The 22,989-nt window shown below is 35.3% G+C and overlaps 1 protein-coding gene across 1 annotated transcript in view; it reads left to right on the top strand.

Moving 5' to 3' along the window:
• Positions 1 to 22,470, top strand: part of TINAG (tubulointerstitial nephritis antigen) — an 87,331-nt gene extending 64,861 nt beyond the window's left edge. Inside the window, exons 10-11 of the mRNA XM_002923073.4 lie at positions 4,545 to 4,590; positions 21,788 to 22,470. Coding sequence (XP_002923119.2) covers positions 4,545 to 4,590; positions 21,788 to 21,922 — 181 coding nt within the window. The 3' untranslated portion in view covers positions 21,923 to 22,470. The remainder of the gene's footprint in view (positions 1 to 4,544; positions 4,591 to 21,787) is intronic.
• Positions 22,471 to 22,989: the final 519 nt, after the last annotated feature.

The following is a 22,989-nucleotide window of genomic DNA, read 5'->3' on the forward strand; positions in this document are numbered from 1 at the left end:
CTGGCTGTCTCTATCTCTGTCAAATAAATAAATAAAATCTTTAAAAAAAATTAAAAAAATAAAATAAAATTCTGTGCAAAGTAGTGACTCAGTTCTAATAATTTTGGTATCTAGAAATAGCTTAAAATATGCTTTTCATAATTCTCCTATTGATTAGCACTGTTATCTGAAAAGAACAACTTTTTTTAAAAAGATTTTATTTATTTATTTGACAGAGATAGAGACAGCCAGTGATAGAGGGAACACAAGCAGGGGGAGTGGAAGTGGGAGTGGAAGAAGCAGGCTCATAGTGGAGGAGCCTGACGTGGGGCTCGATCCCATAACGCCGGGATCACGCCCTGAGCTGAAGGCAGACGCTTAACCGCTGTGCCACCCAGGTGCCCCTGAAAAGAACAACTTTTAAAAGAGAACATGAATAAAGATATTCCTAACCTTAGCGATACAAAATCCTACACCATCCTTGAATGGGTCTTGATGCTTTGCTCTGCAGAATTGATGGTCTCTCCGGAAAGACTCGTGATATTATGCAAAAGAGTAGTATTTCCAGAACTACCTAAAAGTAGGCATATGAGACCAATCCAGAAGGAAGAGCATAAACGATCACATGCTTGAAGTGAGAGATGTAAACATAGACTCAGCATCGGGAACCCTCAGTTCTCAGGCATCCTCAGGGAATGTGGTACGAGAGCTGCCCAGGTTTTTTTCAATATCAGCATTTTCTTGGGTGTCATGAAATTTTAAGAGAAAATAAGTATTAATAGGTCTTAAATAATTAAAACAATTTAACTTAGGTAGGAAAAAATTCAAAGGAACAGTATAAAGTTCATATGAAATAGAATTTCTTGAAGCAAGAAAAGCCAGAACAAGTCTTTCAAACTTGTGATCCTATTGTATAATTTGTTTCAAATTAGCAGGGTTAAGAAAACAATCTCAACAGAGTAAGGTTATGGTCCTGGCCTATCTAAAGACATGTTTATGAATAGCCCTTAAAATGAAGATATATAAGTGAAGGAAAAAAAGAGTGTAAATAGTTATGTTTAAAGTATTTATGAATGTAATAAAGGTCCTTATGTCCCCAAAGACAGCCATTGACTTATAAAAGGATATTTGTGAAAATATATACCTGTTTCTAGAATATTCAGCCTATTGGTATAAAGGCAAGTCAAAGTCTGGTACCATAATTCAAGAATATATATATATACCTATATATACAAAAATTCAAGAATATATATATATACCTATATATATGAAAGTGCCCTTCATAGATCAAGAAAAGAGGAACTCTCTCCCATAAGTAAGCGATATTAAGTAGACTTCTTGTTTTGTACCAGTTAACCTTTATTTTTGTTTGGATAAAGGTTTTAATTACATGAATTTGCTGTGATATCAGTGGGAAACCACCTAGGGGAAAGTGGTTTTTCCCAGTTTTTCAGAAAGCATGGGATATTTAGAAAACAACCCACAGGCATATTTCTCTGCAATACCCCACTGTGACTCTATGGGCTGATTACCATCTTAGAAACTGTCTAAAAATGATACAGGCAGGAAAAGATAACTGAAAGTTGCAGTGCAAACATTAGAGCCTGGGATGGATGGACCTTGCCTGTCATCTGACATAGAGGCTGTAACATTGGGAACTGTACAATAGCTTCCTTGGTGAGGTGTGAGATCTTTTTATCTGAATTTTGTCAAGGTTAATATCCTTTGTTTATAATTTTCTTTCACAAGCACACTAGTGTCTGAAACTGTCAACCTCAGTGGACTTCTTTTCTTCTTCCTCTCTCACCTCTATTTAAAGACTTGATTTTTTTGTCTGTCCCTTTTGAGAATGTTTATAGTAATCTGAATGCTGGCATTCTCTCTAGGTTAGAAATGTATTTTCATAAAGGCATCTTAAAGTTATAATGAACAGTAGTGAGTAGTGTTTCCTGAAACTTACAGAAACTCCAAAAAGTTGATAGATTTGCAAAATAAGAATTATTGCTATTATACCACTGAAAATATTATTTAAATCTTAACAAAATGTACAGGAACATATGAAAAAAATAAGTGATTGAACAATGGTAAAAATGATAGTTTGTATTTCTTAGATGTCTTCAAAGTAGTTTATTTCACTTTTAATTTATTTGCTAATACTGGAATAAGACAAATGACTACATTTTGAAATCTCCTTTGTGAGAAAATGTTCTGTTTCCTTAAATTTAGTCTCTGATCTGTTGGTAATGGAATTATGTGTAGTCATTGTTTTGCTAAATCTGAACCCCATGTGCGACTATGGATCTTCATGCCCCCAAACAGTATCTCAATATTTTTGAGAGCGCCTAGGAGTATCTGAGAAGGACTTAACAGCAAATGCAAATACTCAACTCCTGGTGTATTTTTCTTGTATGTCTTTTCTGTTCCCTCTGTTGAATACTCTTTTGTCTTCCCATGTATCATCCTCAGTGCATTAGAGCCCAAGAAGTTAGAAAGATCTTATAAAAGAGGAAAGAAACTTGGTGTTACTCTCTATTTGAGTGTCATTAGTGGGTTTTATACAATATATAGGTTTTAGTGAAATAGACCTATCAGGTTTTTTATACGAAGTCTGGCCCTTCCCCCAGCTCTAAACTTTGCTAAGTCCAGTGTGGATAGATGTGAGTGACAGAATTATCCTCTCAGTTGCTCCTCCTGTCTTTTGACCTTGGTTTAGTTATTAGACCAAGCTTGTCCTGTCTGGATACTTCTTTTTTGATTAGGCATTCTTTCTTAGGAGGCTCATTAACGCCTCAAACAAAACTGCCCTGAACTTCTCATGGATTTGATGGAATCTCAGATATGGGATTCCTCTCCTGCCTGTTTTATATTGGAGTTGAATGGTTCCTTAGATACTCTGATTTGCTTTTGTATTTTATGTAAATAGGTAAAGTAACTAGTAGCCAGATCACCTGAAAGGGAATTTGATTGAGGTAAAGGCTTTTTGATATGGACACGAGAGTCATAATAAATGAGTAGAAAATGAACAACTCAAAGTTTCAGATATGGCCTACTACTTGAAGTATATAATGACCTTTGAAGATTTGGGGGCACTTATTGTGAGTGGTAATTTTTGTCAATGGTGATAATAGCTTTTTGTAAAAAAGTTATAAGGATGTAAATATAATTATAAAACTGCAGAATGGCTTTCAAAATTAAGCTTGCTTGAACTTACGCATTAAGCTGCCCAGGATATTTGAAACCTTAAAGTATTGCAGTCTACTATTCCTACATGTAGCAGAAAACCAAGAGAGAGATAGGAAGCATTGAAATCACCACTCCTAGCCTCTACCGGGAAAAAGGGAAAGAAAAGTTGTATTTTTCAGGGTTATCCCATCTTCCACATCATTTTTTCTTCCCTCCTTTTTGTGCCAAAGGATCTATATGCATTAATATATTTTTTGAATGCCCCCAAGATCTCTACCATAAACCTGCTTTCTTAGACAATACCTCTGTGCTATGGTGTCACCAACATCTTTTTCTGTACCCTACTAAGAACAGCTTTCTAGCAAATGGACAAGTTGATAATATTTGAATGAATTTGCATTTCTTCCAGGAATTTTTTTTCCAGGAATGTTTGTTATACAGTGGGATACTGGGATTCAACTTCAAGGAGTTCTGATGTTGAGATTTGGGATATTAGGGATGGATTGGGGGAGTGATATGTGGGCAGAATTGTATTCTCACAATCCATCACAGCACATGAAAGTGGTAGTCCATATGCTTTCTCCACCTAAAACGGTCGCCACTCAGGACATGCTGCAGTTGGGGACTGGATATTTATGAGGGAGAAATACAACATGAAGGAGAACATAGGATTTCGAGTCTGGGCTCAACATCTCCCACTCTATGTTCTTAGACAAGTCTGTTTATTTTATTAGTAAATAAAACATGTTACTAACGTCTCCCTCACTGGGTTTAATCAGGAGAAAACATGAGCTATTGTAAGTTTGGATTCTTTATGAATTGTTACATGCTACATTGAAAATGGACCAGTTCTAGGAGTAAAAGATTTGATTTCCATATGGACATGCGTAAACAGAAATCTCACATTAGGCACATAGCCATTTTTTGAAATAATATACACACATGCATATTTCCACATAAATTCTTTTATCTACAACTGTTATCTGTATTTATATTATGGTTATCAGTACTCTTGGAGATTTTTAGTTTACATTATGTAGGGTTGAGTTTCAGAGGGCTAGATGTAAAGAGGGGAGGCATCTTTAAGTATTTTAAAACCTCCGTACCTCAGTTGCCCTACAATTTATCTTCTTGGATAAATGAATTTGATTTTAAGCCATTTGTACGTAAATGAACATATTCTGAGCAAGTAACTAACATTATGGTCAAAAAGAAAACTGCACAAGCACATTTTTATAGGACCATGATGACAATTCCATAGTAAACCAGTAGGGGGCCATAAGGAAAATACAAAAGATAAAATTCTGACAATAATTTACATTTTATCAAGATGCAAATCAAATATTTTTAACCATGCCAATATTTTTTATTATTATTTGTAGATGGGGCACACTGAAAGGAGCACGAGGACAGAAAGAAAAATTCTGGGTATGTAACTCTTTCCAACTGACTTTCTACTGTGAAGTGGGTACTTTATAGTCATCTGAGTCTCTACTTCCTGGCTTGTGCTGACTATCCTAAGTCACTGTAATATTGTTTGTAGTATAATGGTATTTTCTCCAGCAGAAAAAATCATTATAATCATTTATATTATAGTAACAGTTTTTCTCTATTCTTCTTATTTCAAAGTATAAATGAAGAACCAGCATTTTTAAAATTTTTTATTATGCTCAGTTAGCCACTGTATAGTACATCATTAGTTTTTGATGTGGTGTTAATGATTCATTAGTCATGTATAAGAATCAGTATTTTTTTTCAAAGCAAGAATCAACAGGAAAACCTTTTTTATCAGCTATATTAATGGTTAGACTTCTCTCATGTGTCAGTTTTGTGTTCTTACATTTGTTTTGCCATGGATAATGGCTTTGTAATGTTATAATCAATTATACATATTAATATTATATATTATTATGTATATAACATTATATATATATAATATATTTCCTAGTGGTTAAGTGTTTTATTTTTGCTTTTGCCAATTATGATATACATGTTTCTTCACTGAGAAAGAAACAATGTCTAGTCTAAAAAATATAGAAAGTTAAATATAAGAAAGAGTTTAAAGAAGACTGGAACATATTATCTCAAATATTCAGTTAATTACAGTGAATTCTGATGAATTGTCCCAGGTCCTTATATTATGTATATGTTAATTTTAGTTTTAATTACGGCAAAAAAGTAGAAATAGAATGAATAGGTAATGATACTCATTATGAAATTGGAATTTGAATATATGCCATAGAGGGCATATCATAACTTATAACACATTAATTATTAAGAGTGATACTCATCAGGGTGATTTCTTCACAAGGCACTCACAAAAATCAATCACCCAAATATGTGGTTACCCCTTATAACTGTTTTGCTGATACATGGAGGTATTTTGCTTTTAAATAGAATGAGGCTTCTTTGTATTTAAACTGAGCTTTCTTAAATATCATTATCTTCATTAGAATGAAGCTTGAAGTAGCTAATAATTAGCATTAATGCTCAATAGCTAAAATTCATAATTTGTGGAGGGGATATGTTGTTCGAATACCTACAATTAAGTTTCTGTATGGGATTTCTACTAAATGAGTTTAAACAGTTATTCAATTTCATAATAATATAATATTTAGAAGCAAAAACAAATTCTTGGTTTAATGTACTGAATTCATAACAGTTTTTGGTATATAGCACCTCATAGCTATTTGTGGAGTAAATATGAATGAAAGGGCACAAGCCAACTTTCATGACCCTCTCACCTCCAACCTCATCATTTCCACCCTAGAGCCTCATGGACGGTGTACACACACATACACACACCTACACTAACTCACTCATTCTTATATATCCAACACAAATATGTATACCACCCTTTTACGTTATTTTTGTTGCAATTACTATCAATTCTGAACTTACTACTTGTCAAAAAATTCCAAAGAAAACTGTATTTCATGGGCATACAGGCAAGATTTCTTTTTTTTTTTAATGATTTTTTTATTATATTATGTTAGTCACCATACAGTACATCCCCAGTTTTCGATGATTCATTAGTTGTGTATAACACCCAGTGCACCATGCAATACGTGCCCTCCTTACTACCCATCATCGGTCTATCCCATTCCCCCACCCCCCTCCCCTCTGAGGCCCTCAGTTTGTTTCTCATAGTCCATAGAGAGACTACAGGCAAGATTTCTTTCTGCTATAACTCTTTTAGATAAATTGTTTAATGTCAGTGGTAATAATGAGAATCACACTAAAAATTACAGTATTTTATTAAGTCGCACATTTTGGTTGATTTTTTTCTCCACTTAACTGTATGCTCATCTTGGGCCAGTATCATATCTGCTTTATTTACCACTGTATCCAAAGGACAAAGCAAAGTGTCTGCTACATATTGGGAATATGAACAATACTTGTTGAATGAGTGAATGAATAACATTAATGTGTAAATTCAGGAAAAAATGAGTCAGGTCACTAAAATAGTTTTCTTTTTATATAAAAATTATTATTTGGTTTAATTAATATATGAAATCTTTAAGTAGTCCTACTGTCTTGCCAAGAATTATGAAGGGTCTGAAATGTTATCCCACTTGAATTAAGGAACGTGGGTCAGAAGAAAAGAGTACTTAACTGATACTCACATCCAGATCAATAACCATAGGTCACCACATGGGTTCTCCTACTTTAGTGTTACAGTGATAAGAGGCAACAATGTTTTTCCATATAGGCAGCACCTGATACCTCATAAATGAGGGACAGAGAACAGTGGATTTTTTCCATCTATCTATATAGGAGACAGGAAACCTCCTGTCTTGCAAGGAGAGAAAAAAAATTCCACTAAAATGGGATGGAAAGGGTCTTGTGTTCTTACCCTTACCCTTAGGAATATAAATATATCTTTCCAAGGGCCAGATAAACACAGATAATGTCTCTAAATGCTGAACTTCATCCTTTTTAACATATAAATACCAAGGGAGATGATGTTCCTGTGCTCCTGGCACCATCGGCTTAATTTAGGACCTTGTCTGGTCTCTGACTCTTTGGCCCTCTTGGCGAGATAAGAGAAGTTTTAGTATTCTTTTGGATCAAATCAATTAACTAGACAAATGGCTACAGATCTAATTCTCATTGAATGTGAAGATAAAATATTTCTGGCAGAAGTGAAAGCAAATATTCTCTATCTCTATATCATATACATTCTTTGTGTGTCAGGGGATTCGAATTTTTTGCAAGAGCACTGAGAAGTTCAGAGAAATTTTATTTGCCCACAATTATATATGAATGTTTTAAAGAATTTACAAGTAGACCTATAATATAGTAAATTATAATAAAAAATGGATGACTTCCAAAACTAAGTAAAATGTAATACATAACAATAAGCCATATATTCCACTAAATAAGTTGAAAATAACATCAGAATTAATTTTCCAAACTCATATTTTTAAAGAAATGAGAAACCTGAATCTAAAGATCTGGAGAAGATTTTCTGTCCTATGAGCATTCAGTAGGGCTGGGCACAAGCTGATTACATTTGGAATATGCAGAGAGAGAGAGAGACCTCTGAGAAAAAGAGAATCCAGCTGGATTCAAATTTAGAGGAACCTGAAACACACAGCCATTTCTTCCTATGGAAAATTTACTGTGCTTGAACAGGGTGAGTAGCTGTGGAGGGCAATGAAAGGCAGAGTGAAGTCTGCAATCTTGGAGAACCTGGAGGAGGAGTCTCATTGAAAGACAGCCTGAAACACACATAATAGACAAGCACCCCCCCCCATATTTTAAATCAGGTGTGGACTGAGCTTAACAAAAGCTTATCTCCAGCCCTGACCCAACTTGGTTTCTGCACAAATTGAGGTGATTAGTCCCTCACCATATTTCTTTAGCAGAAGAAAGGCCTAGCCTTCTTAGGAAAATAATATCAAGGTCAATCTCCATATTTATTAGGACAACATATCCAGCATATATTTAAAAATTATGAGACATGTGAAGCAGAAAAATGTGACCAATAACTAAGGGGGAAAACTATCAATAGAAGCAGTAGATAACACTTTAGATATAGGTTTTAAAATAATCATTGTAAAAAAATCTTGATGAAAGATGGAGAGTTTTTTTTAATGTTTTTTTATATTATGTTAGTCACCATACAGTACATCCCTGGTTTCCGATGTAAAACTTGTGGTTTCTTTTCTCTCAAGTCTCTTGCTATGCATTTTCTACCTAATTATGATAAAATAGTATATATATAATATACCACATATAAGGACTTTCAACTGATCATAAACACAATGGCAGTCATATTTTTATAGTAATATTTTTTATTATATTATGTTAGTCCATACAGCACATCCCTGGTTTTTGATGTAAAGTTCGATGATTCATTAGTTGCCTATAACACCCAGTGCACCATGCAATACGTGCCCTTCTTACTACTCATCACCAGTCTATCCCATTCCCCCACCCCCCTCCCCTCTGAAGCCCTCAAGTTTGTTTCTCAGAGTCCATAGTCTCTCATGCTTCATTCCCCCTTCTGATTACCACCCCCCCTTTCTTTATCCCTTTCTTCCCCTACTGATTTTCCTAGTTCTTATGTTCCATAGATGAGAGAAACCATATGATAATTTTAACAAAGGATTTAAATATATTTAAAATATGATTCATTGAATCTGTGAGTGCAACGTTCGAAATTAAGAACTCACTGTATGGGTTAAATTGCAAACAGAATTAGTGGACTTAAATAAAATTCAATAAAATATATCCAACTTGTAGTACACAGAGAAAAACATAATGAAAAAACAAAAGCAAATAAAGAACAGTGTGAATACAATCAAATGGTAGGACACAATCAAATGGTTTAACATGTATGTAATTGTATTCTCAGAAGGATTAAGAGAGAGAGAGAGAGAGAGAGAGCATGGGCCAGAATAAATATTTAAAAACATGATGGCCGATAGTTTTCCAAAATTGAAGGACATCAACCAAAACCAAAAGATTCAGAAAGCTCAATAAACTCCATGAAAGAGAAAGAAAACCACACCTAGGAATTTCATGATCAAATAGTTGAAAATAAAAGATGAGGAGAAAAATTTAAGAAAGGCCAGAGTTTTTAAAAGGATAGTTTTTCCTTAGAAAAAAAGTAGCATTAACTGGCTAGGGAAAGGTAGTCTTTAATAAAGAATGTTGAGAATAATGGATATTCACATGCAAAAGAATGAAATTGGACCCTTATTTCACACCATTTACAAAAATTAACTCAAAATGGATTAAAGATTTAAATGTAAGACCTGAAACTGTAAAGCTCATCGAAGAAAACAAGGAAAACAATCCTTAACATTGATCTTTGCAATGACTTCTGGGATATGTCACCAAAGGCACAAGTGACAAAAAAACAAGTGGGACTATATCAAACTAAAAACTTCCACGCAGCAAGGCAAAAATAAAAACAAAGTAACAAATGAAAGTCAGCCTATGGAATGGAGAAAATATTTGTAAATCATATTTCTGATAAGGGGTTAATATCCAAAATATTTAAGGAACTCCTACAATTCAGCAGCAAGAAAACTAATAATGAGATTAAAGAATGGGCAAAGAATTTGAATAGACTTAGCTCCAAAGAAGACATAAAAATGGCCAACAGTACATGAAAAGATGCCCAACAGCACTAGTCATTAGAGAAATGTAAGTCAAAACCACAGGGAGATATCACCTCACCTCAGTTAGAATACTCATCATCAAAAAGACAAAACATAATAAATACTAGGAAAGGTATGGAGGAAAGGAAAAGTTTGTGCATTGTTGGCAGAATTGTAAAGTGGTAAAGCCACTACAGAAGACATTATGAAGGATCCTCAAACCATGAAAAATAGAACTACCGTGTGATCCACCAATTCCATTTGGGGAATATATCCAAAGGAAATGAAAACACTGACTTGAAAAGATATCTGCACCCTCAATGTTCATAGGAGCATTATTTATAATAGCTAAGATACAGAACTAAGTGTCCATAAAACAATCAATGGATTTAAAAATAGTGGTATACATGTACAATGGGATATTACTCAGCCAGAAAGAAGGAGGAAATTTTGTCATTTGCAACAGCATGGATGGACCTTGAGGGCGTTATGCTAAGTGAAATAAAGTCAGACAAAGACAAATACTGTAGGATCTCACTTATATGTAGTAACTAAAACAAACGAACCCCCAAATTCATAGAAAAAGGGATCAGATTTGTGATTAATAGAGGTAGAGGTTGAGGGCTGTAAGAGTAGGAGAAAGGTGGTCAAAGGTACCAACTTCCAGTTATAAGATAAATAAGTACTAAGGATATGATGTACAGCATGATAACTGTAGTTAACAGTGCTGTACAATATGTATGAAAGCTGTTAAGACAGTAAATCCTAAGAATTCTCATCAGGAAATTTTTTGTCTTTTTTTTTTCTTTTTCTCTTTATTTTACCTATATGAGGTGATAGGTGCTAACTAAACTTACTGTGGTAATCATTTCACAATGCATGTGAGTCCAACCATTATGCTGTACACTGATGCATGTCAGTTATATATCATTACAACTGGAAAAATATCATTTTATTAACAAAATAATAGAGGAATAGGCTAATATCACAAAAAAGTAATCTGGATTTAAAGCACAGGATATGGTCACTTGTTTTACAACAGAGAAACCTCTGAATTTCAGTTGAGAGAGGAGAATCTTTATAATAAACAGTTCTAGACCAAGGTTAGCAGGGTTTTTTGTTTTGTTTTGTTATTTGGGTTTGTTGTTGTTGTTGTTGTTGTTGGAAATGGCCAGGTAGGAAATATTTTACATTTTGGGGATCACAACAAGTCTCTGTTATATATTCTCTTTTAGTTGTTTTACAGCTCTTTAAGGAAAAAAAATCAAAACAAAACACTCAACTCATGATCCGTACCAAATGTTACTGACCAGATTTGTCCATGAGCCATAGTTGGTCAATGCCTTAGCTACAGCAACTTTCAATTCATGCGGAAAAAAGCCTGAACCTTGACCTTCTAACTCACAAAATACATGCAAAACTAATTTGAAGTGGAGCATAGACTGGAAGTGTGATTGCAAAATAATAAAATCTCTAGAAGAAAACATAGACAAAATATGTTAATGATATCAATCAGGCAAAGCTTTCTTAGACTGCACAGGAAATGAATAAACTTTATAAGAAAAAGTGATCAGACTACATTAAAATAAAAACTATCAGAAGACAGCATTATGTGGTAGAAAAAATAAAACAAACTGAGAGAAGATTATCTATCGTCTCTCTCTCTCTCTCCCTCTGTGGCAAGGATTCACGTGTAGAATACATAAAATTCTTACAAATATACAGAAAGAAAGAAAAAATAAATAACAGTAGCTCAATATCAATACTGGACAACAGATTTGAACACTTACTTCACAAATGAGGAAATCCAAATGGCAAGACAACATATGAAAAGGTATTCAACATGATTAGCTGTCCATCAAATGCTGATTAAAACCACAGTGAGATATTATCACATGTTCACTAGATTGGCTTAAATTACAAGGATTGATATTGCCAAGTATGGGTAAGGATATGGAGTAATAGAACTCTCATTCTATGTTAAATGTGTAGATGGTATAACTGCTTATGTTCATTGTGTTTATCAGCAGGAGAATGCATAAACAAATTTGGTACGGTTATATAATTAAAAAAATACACAGCAATTAAAAATAAATTAGTGATATATGCTGTAACATATGTATTTATTTTATTTTTTTTAAGATTTTATTTATTTATTCATTCAACAGAGATAGAGACAGCCAGTGAGAGAGGGAACACAGCAGGGGAGTGGGAGAGGAAGAAGCAGGCTCATAGCGGAGGAGCCTGATGTGGGGCTCGATCCCATAATGCCGGGATCACGCCCTGAGCCGAAGGCAGACGCTTAACCGCTGTGCCACCCAGGCGCCCCACATACGTATTTATTTATTGAATAAAATAATGCATTACTGCATTATTAAAAACATCAATTCCAGGAAGAACTGATGGTAGATAGGAAGGTAGATATCGACAGGGAGGGAACATGGTAGACCTTCTGGAATTCTAGAAATGGTTTTTATCATGATCTACATGGAGGTTACATAGGTTACATACTTATAAATGTGTATAAACTCACTAAACTGTGCAAATATTATTAATATACTTTATACGTGTGACTGTACTATATATCTCAAAAGAAGATTTAAAAATCTTTAGAAATTTAAATCTTTAGAAAATTTCTTCCCTACTTTTTTACCCACTCCTTTATAATTAAATTGTTTAAAATTCAAGCATTTGGAAGAAACAAAAAATATTGGTGAGGGAATGGAAGAAATAACAGGAAGAATAAGATTAATAAACAAAACACATATTCTGAGGTGTCTTTTATTAGTGCTGATTTACTAAGTACTACTCATAATTTATAATTTATAATGTTGTCTTTTTTGCAAACCTATGGGGTTAAATATCATTAGTACATAAATTTGCATTTGCCTATAAAAGCCTCACATAGTCTTCTGATTTTACCAAAGATCTAAGGATGAAATGTGGGTAGTAATAATTTTCAGACATCCAAATGAGAATAGGTACAGTGCTGCATAACGTAGTTACAAGAATTTAAAAATATTATTTTTGACAGTTCATCTTAAGTTATGACTAATTTTATTTGACTTCTTAGCTTTGAAAGTATACATATTGGAACTGAATAAAAAGTTTAGAAATTGGAATTCAGTTTAGTTCATTGTTGCTAAAACTCTCACATACTTTGTTGCTGTCTCATTTCTAGCTAATTTAAGGCCATTCCATCTTTGAAGTGGTAAATTGAAGCCATACTTTTAGACACAGTTTTGAATTGATCCTTTAAGATGTCAGAACTGACTAGGAAGGCAAAGAGTCAATATAAAAAGAGTAAATTATGACATCAAATACATAAATTATATATGTAGTAAAAGCATAGAGTTTTGTATGTGATCAAAGTTGTTATCAATATAAAATAGACATATATATATATGTATATATGATATTTTATGTAAGTCTTGTGGTAACCACAAAGCAAGAACCCACAGTATATTCACAGAAGTTAAAGAGAAAGGAATTAAGGCATACCACAATGGAAAATCATCACCCATAAGAAAGATAGCAAAAGATGACAAAGAAACAGGGAACTACAAAACAGCCAGAAAGTATTAAGATGGCATTAGTAAGTTTTACTCACCAATAATTTAAATGTAAATGACTAAATTATCTTATCAAAAAGGCATAGAGTGGCTGAATGGATTAAAAAACAAGACCCAACTATATGCTGCCTACAAGAGACTCATTTCAGCTTTAAGGACACACATAGTCTCAAAGGGAAGGGAAGAGAAAGATATTGCATATAAATGGAAAACATAGGAGAGCATGGGTAGTTATATTCATATCAAACAAAACAGATTTTAAGTAAAAAATTGTAGATAAGTTCTTTATAATGAAAAGGGGATCAATTCATCAAAAGAATATAAGCTATGCACACAACATTGGAGCACTCAAATGAATTAAGCAATTATTGACAGATCTGAAGAGAGAAACAGAAAATACAATAACAGTAGGAGACGTCAATACTCCACTATGAGCAATGTTCAGATTACTCAAACAGAAATTCAATAAGGAAACCCTGGATTTTAACTGTACATCAGAACAAATGGACCTAACAGACATATACTGTACATTCCACCCAAGAGCAGCACAAAACACATTCTTCTCAAGCCTACACAGAACATTCTCTAGGGTGGATCATATATTAAGTCACAAAACAAGCCTTAGCAAATGTAAGATTGAAATCATACCAAGTATCTTTTCTTTTTTTTTTTTTTAAGATTTAATTTATTATCTGACAGAGAGACAGCCAGCGAGAGAGGGAACACAGCAGGGGAGTGGGAGAGGAAGAAGCAGGCTCCGAGGAGGAGCCCGATGTGGGGCTCGATCCCAGAACTCCGGGATCACGCCCTGAGCCGAAGGCANAAGATTTAATTTATTATCTGACAGAGAGACAGCCAGCGAGAGAGGGAACACAGCAGGGGAGTGGGAGAGGAAGAAGCAGGCTCCCAGAGGAGGAGCCCGATGTGGGGCTTGATCCCAGAACTCCGGGATCACGCCCTGAGCCGAAGGCAGACACTTAACGACTGCGCTACCCAGGCGCCCCAAGTATCTTTTCTGACCACAATTATATGGAACTAGAAATCAATAACAAGAAGAACACTGGAAAATTCANGGGCGCCCCCAAGTATCTTTTCTGACCACAATTATATGGAACTAGAAATCAATAACAAGAAGAACACTGGAAAATTCACAGATGTGTGGAAATTATTTCTGAAAAACACGTTTCTGAAAAATCAATGGATCAAAGAAGCACTCGAAAGAGGAATTAATAAGTATCTTGAAATAAAAATGGAAAGACAGCATATTAAAACCTATTCAATGCAGCAAAAGCAGTTAGAAGAAACATTACAGCATTAAATGCCTACATCAAAAAAGAGGAGTGATCACAAATAAATAATTTTATACCTCAATCAACTAGCAAAAGGAGAACAAACAAAACCTAAAATTAGTAGAAGGAAGAAAATAATATACATCAGAGTAGCAATAAATGAAAAATAGGCCAGAAAATCAATATAAAATATCAGCAAAACTAAGAGCTGCTTTTTTTCCCCTTTTCTTTAAGACAAACAGAACTGACAAACCCTTAGGTAGGCTAAAAAAAAGGAAAAACTGAAGTAAATAAAAATCAGAAATGAAAGAGGAGACATCACAACGAATATAAAGGATCATAATAGACTGCTATGAGTACCTATATACCAACAAATGGGATAACCTAGAATAAATGGGTAAGTTCTTAGAAGCATACAACCTACTAAAACCAAATTATTAAGAAATAGGAAATCTGAACCAACCAATAAGGAGTGAAAAGATTATATCAGTAATTAAAAACCTCCCAACAAAGAAAAGCACAGGACCAAATGGTATTACTGGTGAATTCTACCTAATATTTAAATAAAAATTAACACAAGTCATAGTTTTTTGGTGGAGTCTTTTGGGTTCTCTGTATAGAGTACCATGTCATCTGCAAATAGTAAAAGTTTGGCTTCTTCCTTTCTGATTTGGATGCCTTTTATTTCTTTTTGTTGTCTGATTGCTGAAGCTAGGACTTCCAGTACTATGTTACATGACAGGGGTTAAGAGTGGACATCCCAGTCTTGTTCCTGATTGTAGAGGAAAAGCTCTCAATTTTTCTCCATTAAGGATGATATCAGCTGTGGGTTTTTCATATATGGCCTTTGTGATGTTGAGGTATGTTCTCTCTATCCCTGCTTTGTTGAGGATTGTTATCAAGAATGGATGTTGTACTTTGTCAAATTCTTTTTCTCCATCTATTGAGAGGATGATATGGTTCTTACCCTTTCTTTATTAATGTAGTATCTCACATTGATTTGTGAATATTGGACCAACCTTGCAATATAGGAATAAATCTCACTTAATCATGGTGAATGATTTTTTTTTTAGTGTATTGTTGGATTCAGTTTTCTAGTATTTTATTAAGAATTTTTGCACCCATGTTCAACAGGGATAGTGGTCTGTACTTCTTTTTTAGTGGAGTCTTTATCTAGTTTTGGTACCAGGATAATGTGGGCTTCACAGAATCGGGAAGTTTTCCTTCCTTTCTTTTTTTTTTTTTTTTGGAATAGATTGAGAAGAATAGGTATCAACTCTTCTTTAAATGTTTGGTAGACTTCGTCTGTGAAGCCATCGGGCCCTAGACTTTTGTTTGTTGAGAGTTATTTGATTACTGATTCAATTTCTTTGCTGGTTATTGGTCTGTTCAAATTTTCTATTTCTTCTGGTTTCAGTTTTGGTAGTTTGTATGAAACACTCCACCAAAAAACTGCTAGAACTGATAAACAAATTCAGTAACTTTCAGTATACGAAATGAATGTAGGCAAATCTGTTGCATTTCTATACACCAATAATGAAGCAGCAGAAAGAGAAATTAAGGAATCAGTCCCATTTACAATTGCACTCAAAACAGAAAGATACCTAGGATTAAACCTATTTGAAGAGGTGAAAGACCTGTATTCTGAAAACTAGAAAACACTGATGAAAGAAATTGAAGATCACACAAAGAAATGGAAAAACATTCCCTGCTCATGATTAGAAGAATAAATATTGTTAAAATGTCTATACTACCCAAAACAATCTACACATTTAATGCAATCCCTATCAAAAGACCATGAGCATTTTTCACAGTGCTAGAATAAACAATCCTCAAATTTGTATGGAACCACAAAAGACCCTGAATAGCCAAAACAACCTTGAAGAAGAAAAGCAAATCTGGAGACATAACAAATCTGGACTTCAACTTATACTACTAGTTGGTAGGGATCAAAACAGAGTCGTAAGGACACAAAAATAGACACATAGATAGAGGAAACAGAACAGAAAACCCAGAAATGAACCCACAATTATGTGGTAAACTAATCTTTAACAAAGGAGGGAAGAATATCCAATGGGAAAAAGACAATCTCTTTGACATATGGTGTTGGGAAAAAATGGACAGCAACATACAGAAGAATGAAACTGGACCAGTCTTACACCATACACAAAAATAAATTCAAAATAGATGAAAGACCTAAATGTGAGATTAAAACCATAAAACTAGGAAAACCCTGGCAGTAACCTCTTTACACCAAATGTAGAAACTTCTTTCTAGATATGGGTTAGAAGGGAAGGGAAGGCAAGGGAAACAGAAGTTTAGCTATTGGGACTTCATCAAAATAAAAAGCTTCTGCCTAGCAAAGGAAACAATCATCAAAACTACAAGACAACCTGTGGAATAGGAGAAGATATTAGCAAATGACATATCTGGCAAAGGGTTAGTGTCCAAAATATGTAAAGAACTTAAAAACTCAACACCCCAAAAATGAATAATCCAGTTAAAAAATGGGCAGAAGACATGAATAGACATTCTTCCAAAGAAGACATCCAGAAGACACCCATGTGGGCAACAGACACATGAAAAGATGCTCAGCATCACTCATCATCAGGGAAACACAAATCAAAACTACAACAAGATATCACTTCACACTTGTCAGGATGGCTGAAATCAGCAACACAAGAACCAACAGGTGTTGTGGAGAAAGGGGACTCTCTTGCACTGTTTTTGGGAATGCAANGATATCACTTCACACTTGTCAGGATGGCTAAAATCAGCAACACAAGAACCAACAGGTGTTGTGGAGAAAGGGGACTCTCTTGCACTGTTTTTGGGAATGCAAACTTGTCCTGCTACTCTGGAAAACAGTATGGAGGTTCCTCAAAAAGTTAAAAATAGAACTACCCTATGATTAAGCAATTACACTACTATTTACCTAAAGAATACAAAAAATACTAATTGAGAGAGATACCTGCAGCCCAATGTTTATAGCAACATTACCTACAATTGCCAAATTATGAAAACAACACTAGTGTCCATAGATTGATGAAAAGATAAAGAAGACATGGTGTATATATATACAATGGATTATTACTCAGCCATAAAAAAGAAAGTCTTGCCACTTGCAATGATATGGATGGAGCTAGAAAGTATTAGGCTAAGTGAAATAAGTCAGGGAAAGACAAATACCATTTCTTTCATGTGTGGAATTTAAGAAACAAAACAAATGAGCAAAGGGGAAATAAAAAGAGAGAGTGGTGCAAACCAAGAAACAGACTTAACTCTGGAGAATAAACTGATGGTTATCAGAAAGGGGGTGGGTGTGGGCTGGATGAAATAGGTGTTGGGGTTTAAGGAGTGCACTCGTTGTGATGAGNATGCAGCCCAATGTTTATAGAAACATTACCTACAATTGCCAAATTATGAAAACAACACTAGTGTCCATAGATTGATGAAAAGATAAAGAAGACATGGTGTATATATATACAATGGATTATTACTCAGCCATAAAAAAGAAAGTCTTGCCACTTGCAATGATATGGATGGAGCTAGAAAGTATTAGGCTAAGTGAAATAAGTCAGGGAAAGACAAATACCATTTCTTTCATGTGTGGAATTTAAGAAACAAAACAAATGAGCAAAGGGGAAATAAAAAGAGAGAGTGGTGCAAACCAAGAAACAGACTTAACTCTGGAGAATAAACTGATGGTTATCAGAAAGGGGGTGGGTGTGGGCTGGATGAAATAGGTGTTGGGGTTTAAGGAGTGCACTCGTTGTGATGAGCACTGGGTGTGGTATGGAAGTGTGGAATCACAATATTGTACACCTGAAACTAATATTACACTCTATGTTAACTAACTGGAATTTAAATAGAAACTTAAAAAATTAACTCCAAATCCTTCTCAAACTTTTCCAAAAATTTGAAGAGGAGAGAACACTCCCAAATGCATTTCACAAGGCTGGCATTACCCTGATGTCAAAACTAGAAAAGGACACTAGAAGAAAAGAAAATATCCCTAATGAATAAAGAGTCAAAAATTTCCAAAAAATACCAACAAGCTGAATTCACAATACATTAAAATGATCATAATCATGATCAAAAGGATTTACGCCTGGCAACATAGGCAAATCAATAAGTGTGATACACTGCATTAATACAATGAAATACAAAAATTACATGATAATCTCAATAGATATAGACAAAGCATTTGACAAAATTTAACATCTCTTAGTGGTTAAAAACTCTCAAAAATTGAGTTTAGAAGGAGTATACCACAGGGGTGCCTGGGTGGCTCAGTCGTTAAGCATCTGCCTTCGGCTCAGGGCATGATCCCGGCGTCCTGGGATCGAGCCCCGCATCGGGCTCCTCTGCTGGGAACCTGCTTCTTCCTCTTCCACTCCCCCTGCTTGTGTTCCCTCTCTCGCTGGCTGTCTCTCTCTCTTGGTCAAATGAATAAATAAAATCTTAAAAAAAAAAAAAAGTATACCTCAGCATAATAAAGGCCATATATGACAAGTACAGAGTAAACATCATATTCAGTAGTGAAGAATTGAAAGATTTCCCTTCTAAGATCAGGAATAAAATAAGAGTGCCTCCTCATAGTACTGGGAGTCCCAGACAGAGCAATTAGACAAGAGAAAGAAACAAAAGGCATCCAGATCAGAATGGAAGAAGTAAACTGTGTCCGTTTGCAGATGGTATGATCTTATATGTAAGAACCTTAACACTCCACCAAAAATCTATTAGAACTAATAACAAAGTGGCAAGATACAAAACCAACATACAAAAATCAGTTGCCTGTCTTTCTTTCTCTTTTCCTTCCTTCCTTCCTTCCTTCCTTCCTTCCTTCCTTCCTTCCTTCCTTCCTTTCCAGAGTGTGTGCATGAGCAGGGGGAGGGGGACAGGAGGGGCAGAAAGAGAGAGAGAGAATCCTAAGCAGGCTCCATGCCCAGTGTGGAGGTCAATCTCACAAGCTGAACTGAGCTGAGATCATGACCTGAACTGAAATCAAGGGACGCCATATATACGCAGGAAAAAAAAAGTGGGATAGCATGTGCAAAAGTCCTGATGTGAGAAAGATCCCTATGTCTACCAAGTATTGAACGGGCTGGGGAAAGAAGAGGAAAAAATCATTAGGAGGCTATCAGTGGTGGTCTAAGTGAGAGAGGAGTTTTGCATGAATTAAAATAGGAGTATTCGAGATGAAGAGTAGTGAAGAGTATCAATGTGAATTTTGGAGGTAAAGATATATTTTATGGTAGTACTTGCCACATGTACTTATTAATATCCTCCACATTAATATATGAGAAATAGCCTTAAAAATTAGGACAGTAACTAAGACTCTGTTATATCCTGTAGGAAATAACTTCAGGATGGGGGTCATGAACGCTGCCTTCCTTAAAGCACTTTACATGCTTTGCACTTTCAAGGTCAATGTAGGTTTTACAGAATCCTAAATGGAGAATTAAAATGTGCTTTAATAGGGGAGCTTGGGTGGTTCAGTCAGTCAAGTATGGGACTCTCGGTCTCTGTTCAGGTTACGATCTCAGGGTTGTAAGATCAAGCCCCGTGCTGGGCCAGGATCTGCTCAAGATTCTCCCTTTCCCTCCCTCTCTGACTACCCCCCTCCCCCAGGTTGTGCTCCCCCCCTGAAAATAATACAAATGGCCAATAGTTACATGAAAATGTAATCAATATTATTAACCATCAGGGAAATGTAAATCAAAACCACAATAAAATATTTCCTTTACTTCACACCTGTTAGAATGGTTAGTATCAAGGCAGGAGAAAACAAGTGTTGGCGAGGATGTAGAGAAAAGGGAACCCTAGTGCACTGCTGGTGAGAAGGCAAACTGGTGCACGACTGTGGAAAACATTATGGAGGTTCCTCAGAAAATCAAAAATGGAACTACCATTGATTCAGCAAATCCATGTCTGGGTATATATCCTTCAGGGCTGTCTCTGTTACCCTTAGTTGTGGTCAACCAGCTCCCTTCTGGCCTTCATGTTATTCTTACATACTCCATTAATGTTTTTGCTACCGCTACCCCCCCCAAAGACTTATTCACTCAAGCTGTAAACCCCAGGGGACATTCTGAACCTAGTCTAACTTTCTAATCATCCTCATATTTTAAAATTAAAAATAAAAGAAGAAAGAAAATGTTTCATTCCTACTGAATTTATTCTGAATATTTCTCAAATATTTTCCCTATTTCTCCTCCTAGTTTCCCTGACCCTGTTAAGACACCTGACTTGCTTATTACAAGTTTACTAGCTAGTCTCCCTGCCTCTTGTGTTTACCCTCTTAAATCCATCCTTCTCATTTCACACAGAATAATGTAATCAAAATATAAATTTGTCCACCCTGCTCTCCTGCTGGAAGCAACTCAAACTTGTCGTCATTTCACCATTATTTTCTCAGTATGTATTTCTTTAACTCCCTTTCAGCCTCATAACCTACCAAACTGCCTCTGTTTTATGATCTAATTATAAGAATTTCATTGTTTCATTTCAGTGTTTCATGCTGCTCCATGATTTGCTGTTTATGCTTTTACTGTTTTCCTTTACCTGAATTCCCTTTCCTCCTCTTTTATCTGGTTAATTTATCCCCAGGCTTTAATATGCACCCTATGTGGCACCTCTTCCATGACAACTTTCCTGAACCATGAGATGCTCCTCAGCTGTCTTCAGTAGTTCCCTGTGCATAGTTTTACCTTAGTCCTTGGCTTATGTTTGTTGTCCTTCATTAGACCATTAGCTCCCTGAACAACGGATAATATATTATTTATCTGTGTTCCTCTGGTGCCTAGCACAGAGCCAGTCATATAGGAGACACTATAATTGCAGCTTGTGTATCATCTTTTGATGTGGTATTTCGAACTCTCATACATATATTACCATAGTATGCTTGGGAACTGCGAGGATTTATACCAATTCAGGTTATTGTGAACTTGACTATGCATGCATATTAATATAACTGATAAATAATATAGCTTTTATTCTTATTTAGAAAATATTTAGACTCTTAATAATTGTGATCTATAAAAAGTTAAAAGTATTTAAAGCTACATATGAGTTCCCTGTGTTTTTACAGTCAGGATTAAATATCCAACTATGATACTCAGCTTTTCTCATTTTTTTTTTTCTACAGATTGCTGCCAATTCCTGGGGAAAGTCATGGGGAGAGAATGGCTATTTCAGGATTCTTCGAGGAGTAAATGAATCTGACATTGAAAAGTTGATTATCGCAGCTTGGGGCCATCTGACAAGTTCAGATGAACCATAACATATCATTAAATTTCCATAAGGCCATGCGTTTAAGTAACCCCTTAAATTGAAATTAAGCACCGTGAGGTTCTCTGTGACAGTGGAACCTTTGCCTCTTCCCTTTGCTATTATGATGTGTCTGTTTTCTTCTTTCGCCCCAGGCTCCCTGCTTCTGCTTCCTTCATATCCCTGAGCGCATAAAACACGAATAGAGGACAGCAGAGTCGCTAAATGCCTTTAAAATTCTCTGGTTGTCTTTCTTTTTCTCTCACAATAATGCCCTTTTCGACTCTGATAGTTCACAAAAGTGTGACAGCACTTGTCTTAAAAGCTTATGGCATTCCTTTGTAGAAATGAAGTGATCTTTGTCTTTAACAAAGGATTTCAGACCAAAAAACAAAAAAAAAAACACCCCCAAAACCCATAAAGCAAACAAAAAAAGAACAATGTAAATACCCATTTACCATCTTCGTGATTTTTTCAAACAATCTTGTCTTAATTCAAGTCTTGCTTATGATTTGCCAAAAACAATGGAAATAGATTATTGTTTCTCTCAATAAGCTAACATTTGTTTCATTTGTCTTAACCTAACTTGCGATCTGAACTCAAAAGGAAAGTAACTCTCCACAGGAAATAACTATTCGTTATGGTTTACTCTTTATTTTTTTTTAAGATTTTATTTATTTATTTGACAGAGATGGAGACAGCCAGCGAGAGAGGGAACGCAAGCAGGNTCCACAGGAAATAACTATTCGTTATGGTTTACTCTTTATTTTTTTTTAAGATTTTATTTATTTATTTGACAGAGATGGAGACAGCCAGCGAGAGAGGGAACGCAAGCAGGGGGAGTGGGAGAGGAAGAAGCAGGCTCATAGCAGAGGAGCCTGANGCGGAGGAGCCTGATGTGGGGCTCGATCCCAGAACACCGGGATTGGGATCACACCCCTGAGCTGAAGGCAGACGCTTAACCGCTGTGCCACCCAGGTGCTCCTGGTTTACTCTTTATACTGTGTAATGGCCTGTGCTGTAAAGAAGATGGTGTCTGGGAGGGAAAACTTTCCACCACCTCTCTTGGTTCTTTTGCCC

This window comes from Ailuropoda melanoleuca, chromosome 19 (genome assembly GCF_002007445.2).
Source record: "Ailuropoda melanoleuca isolate Jingjing chromosome 19, ASM200744v2, whole genome shotgun sequence".
Taxonomy (NCBI): Eukaryota; Metazoa; Chordata; class Mammalia; order Carnivora; family Ursidae; genus Ailuropoda; species Ailuropoda melanoleuca.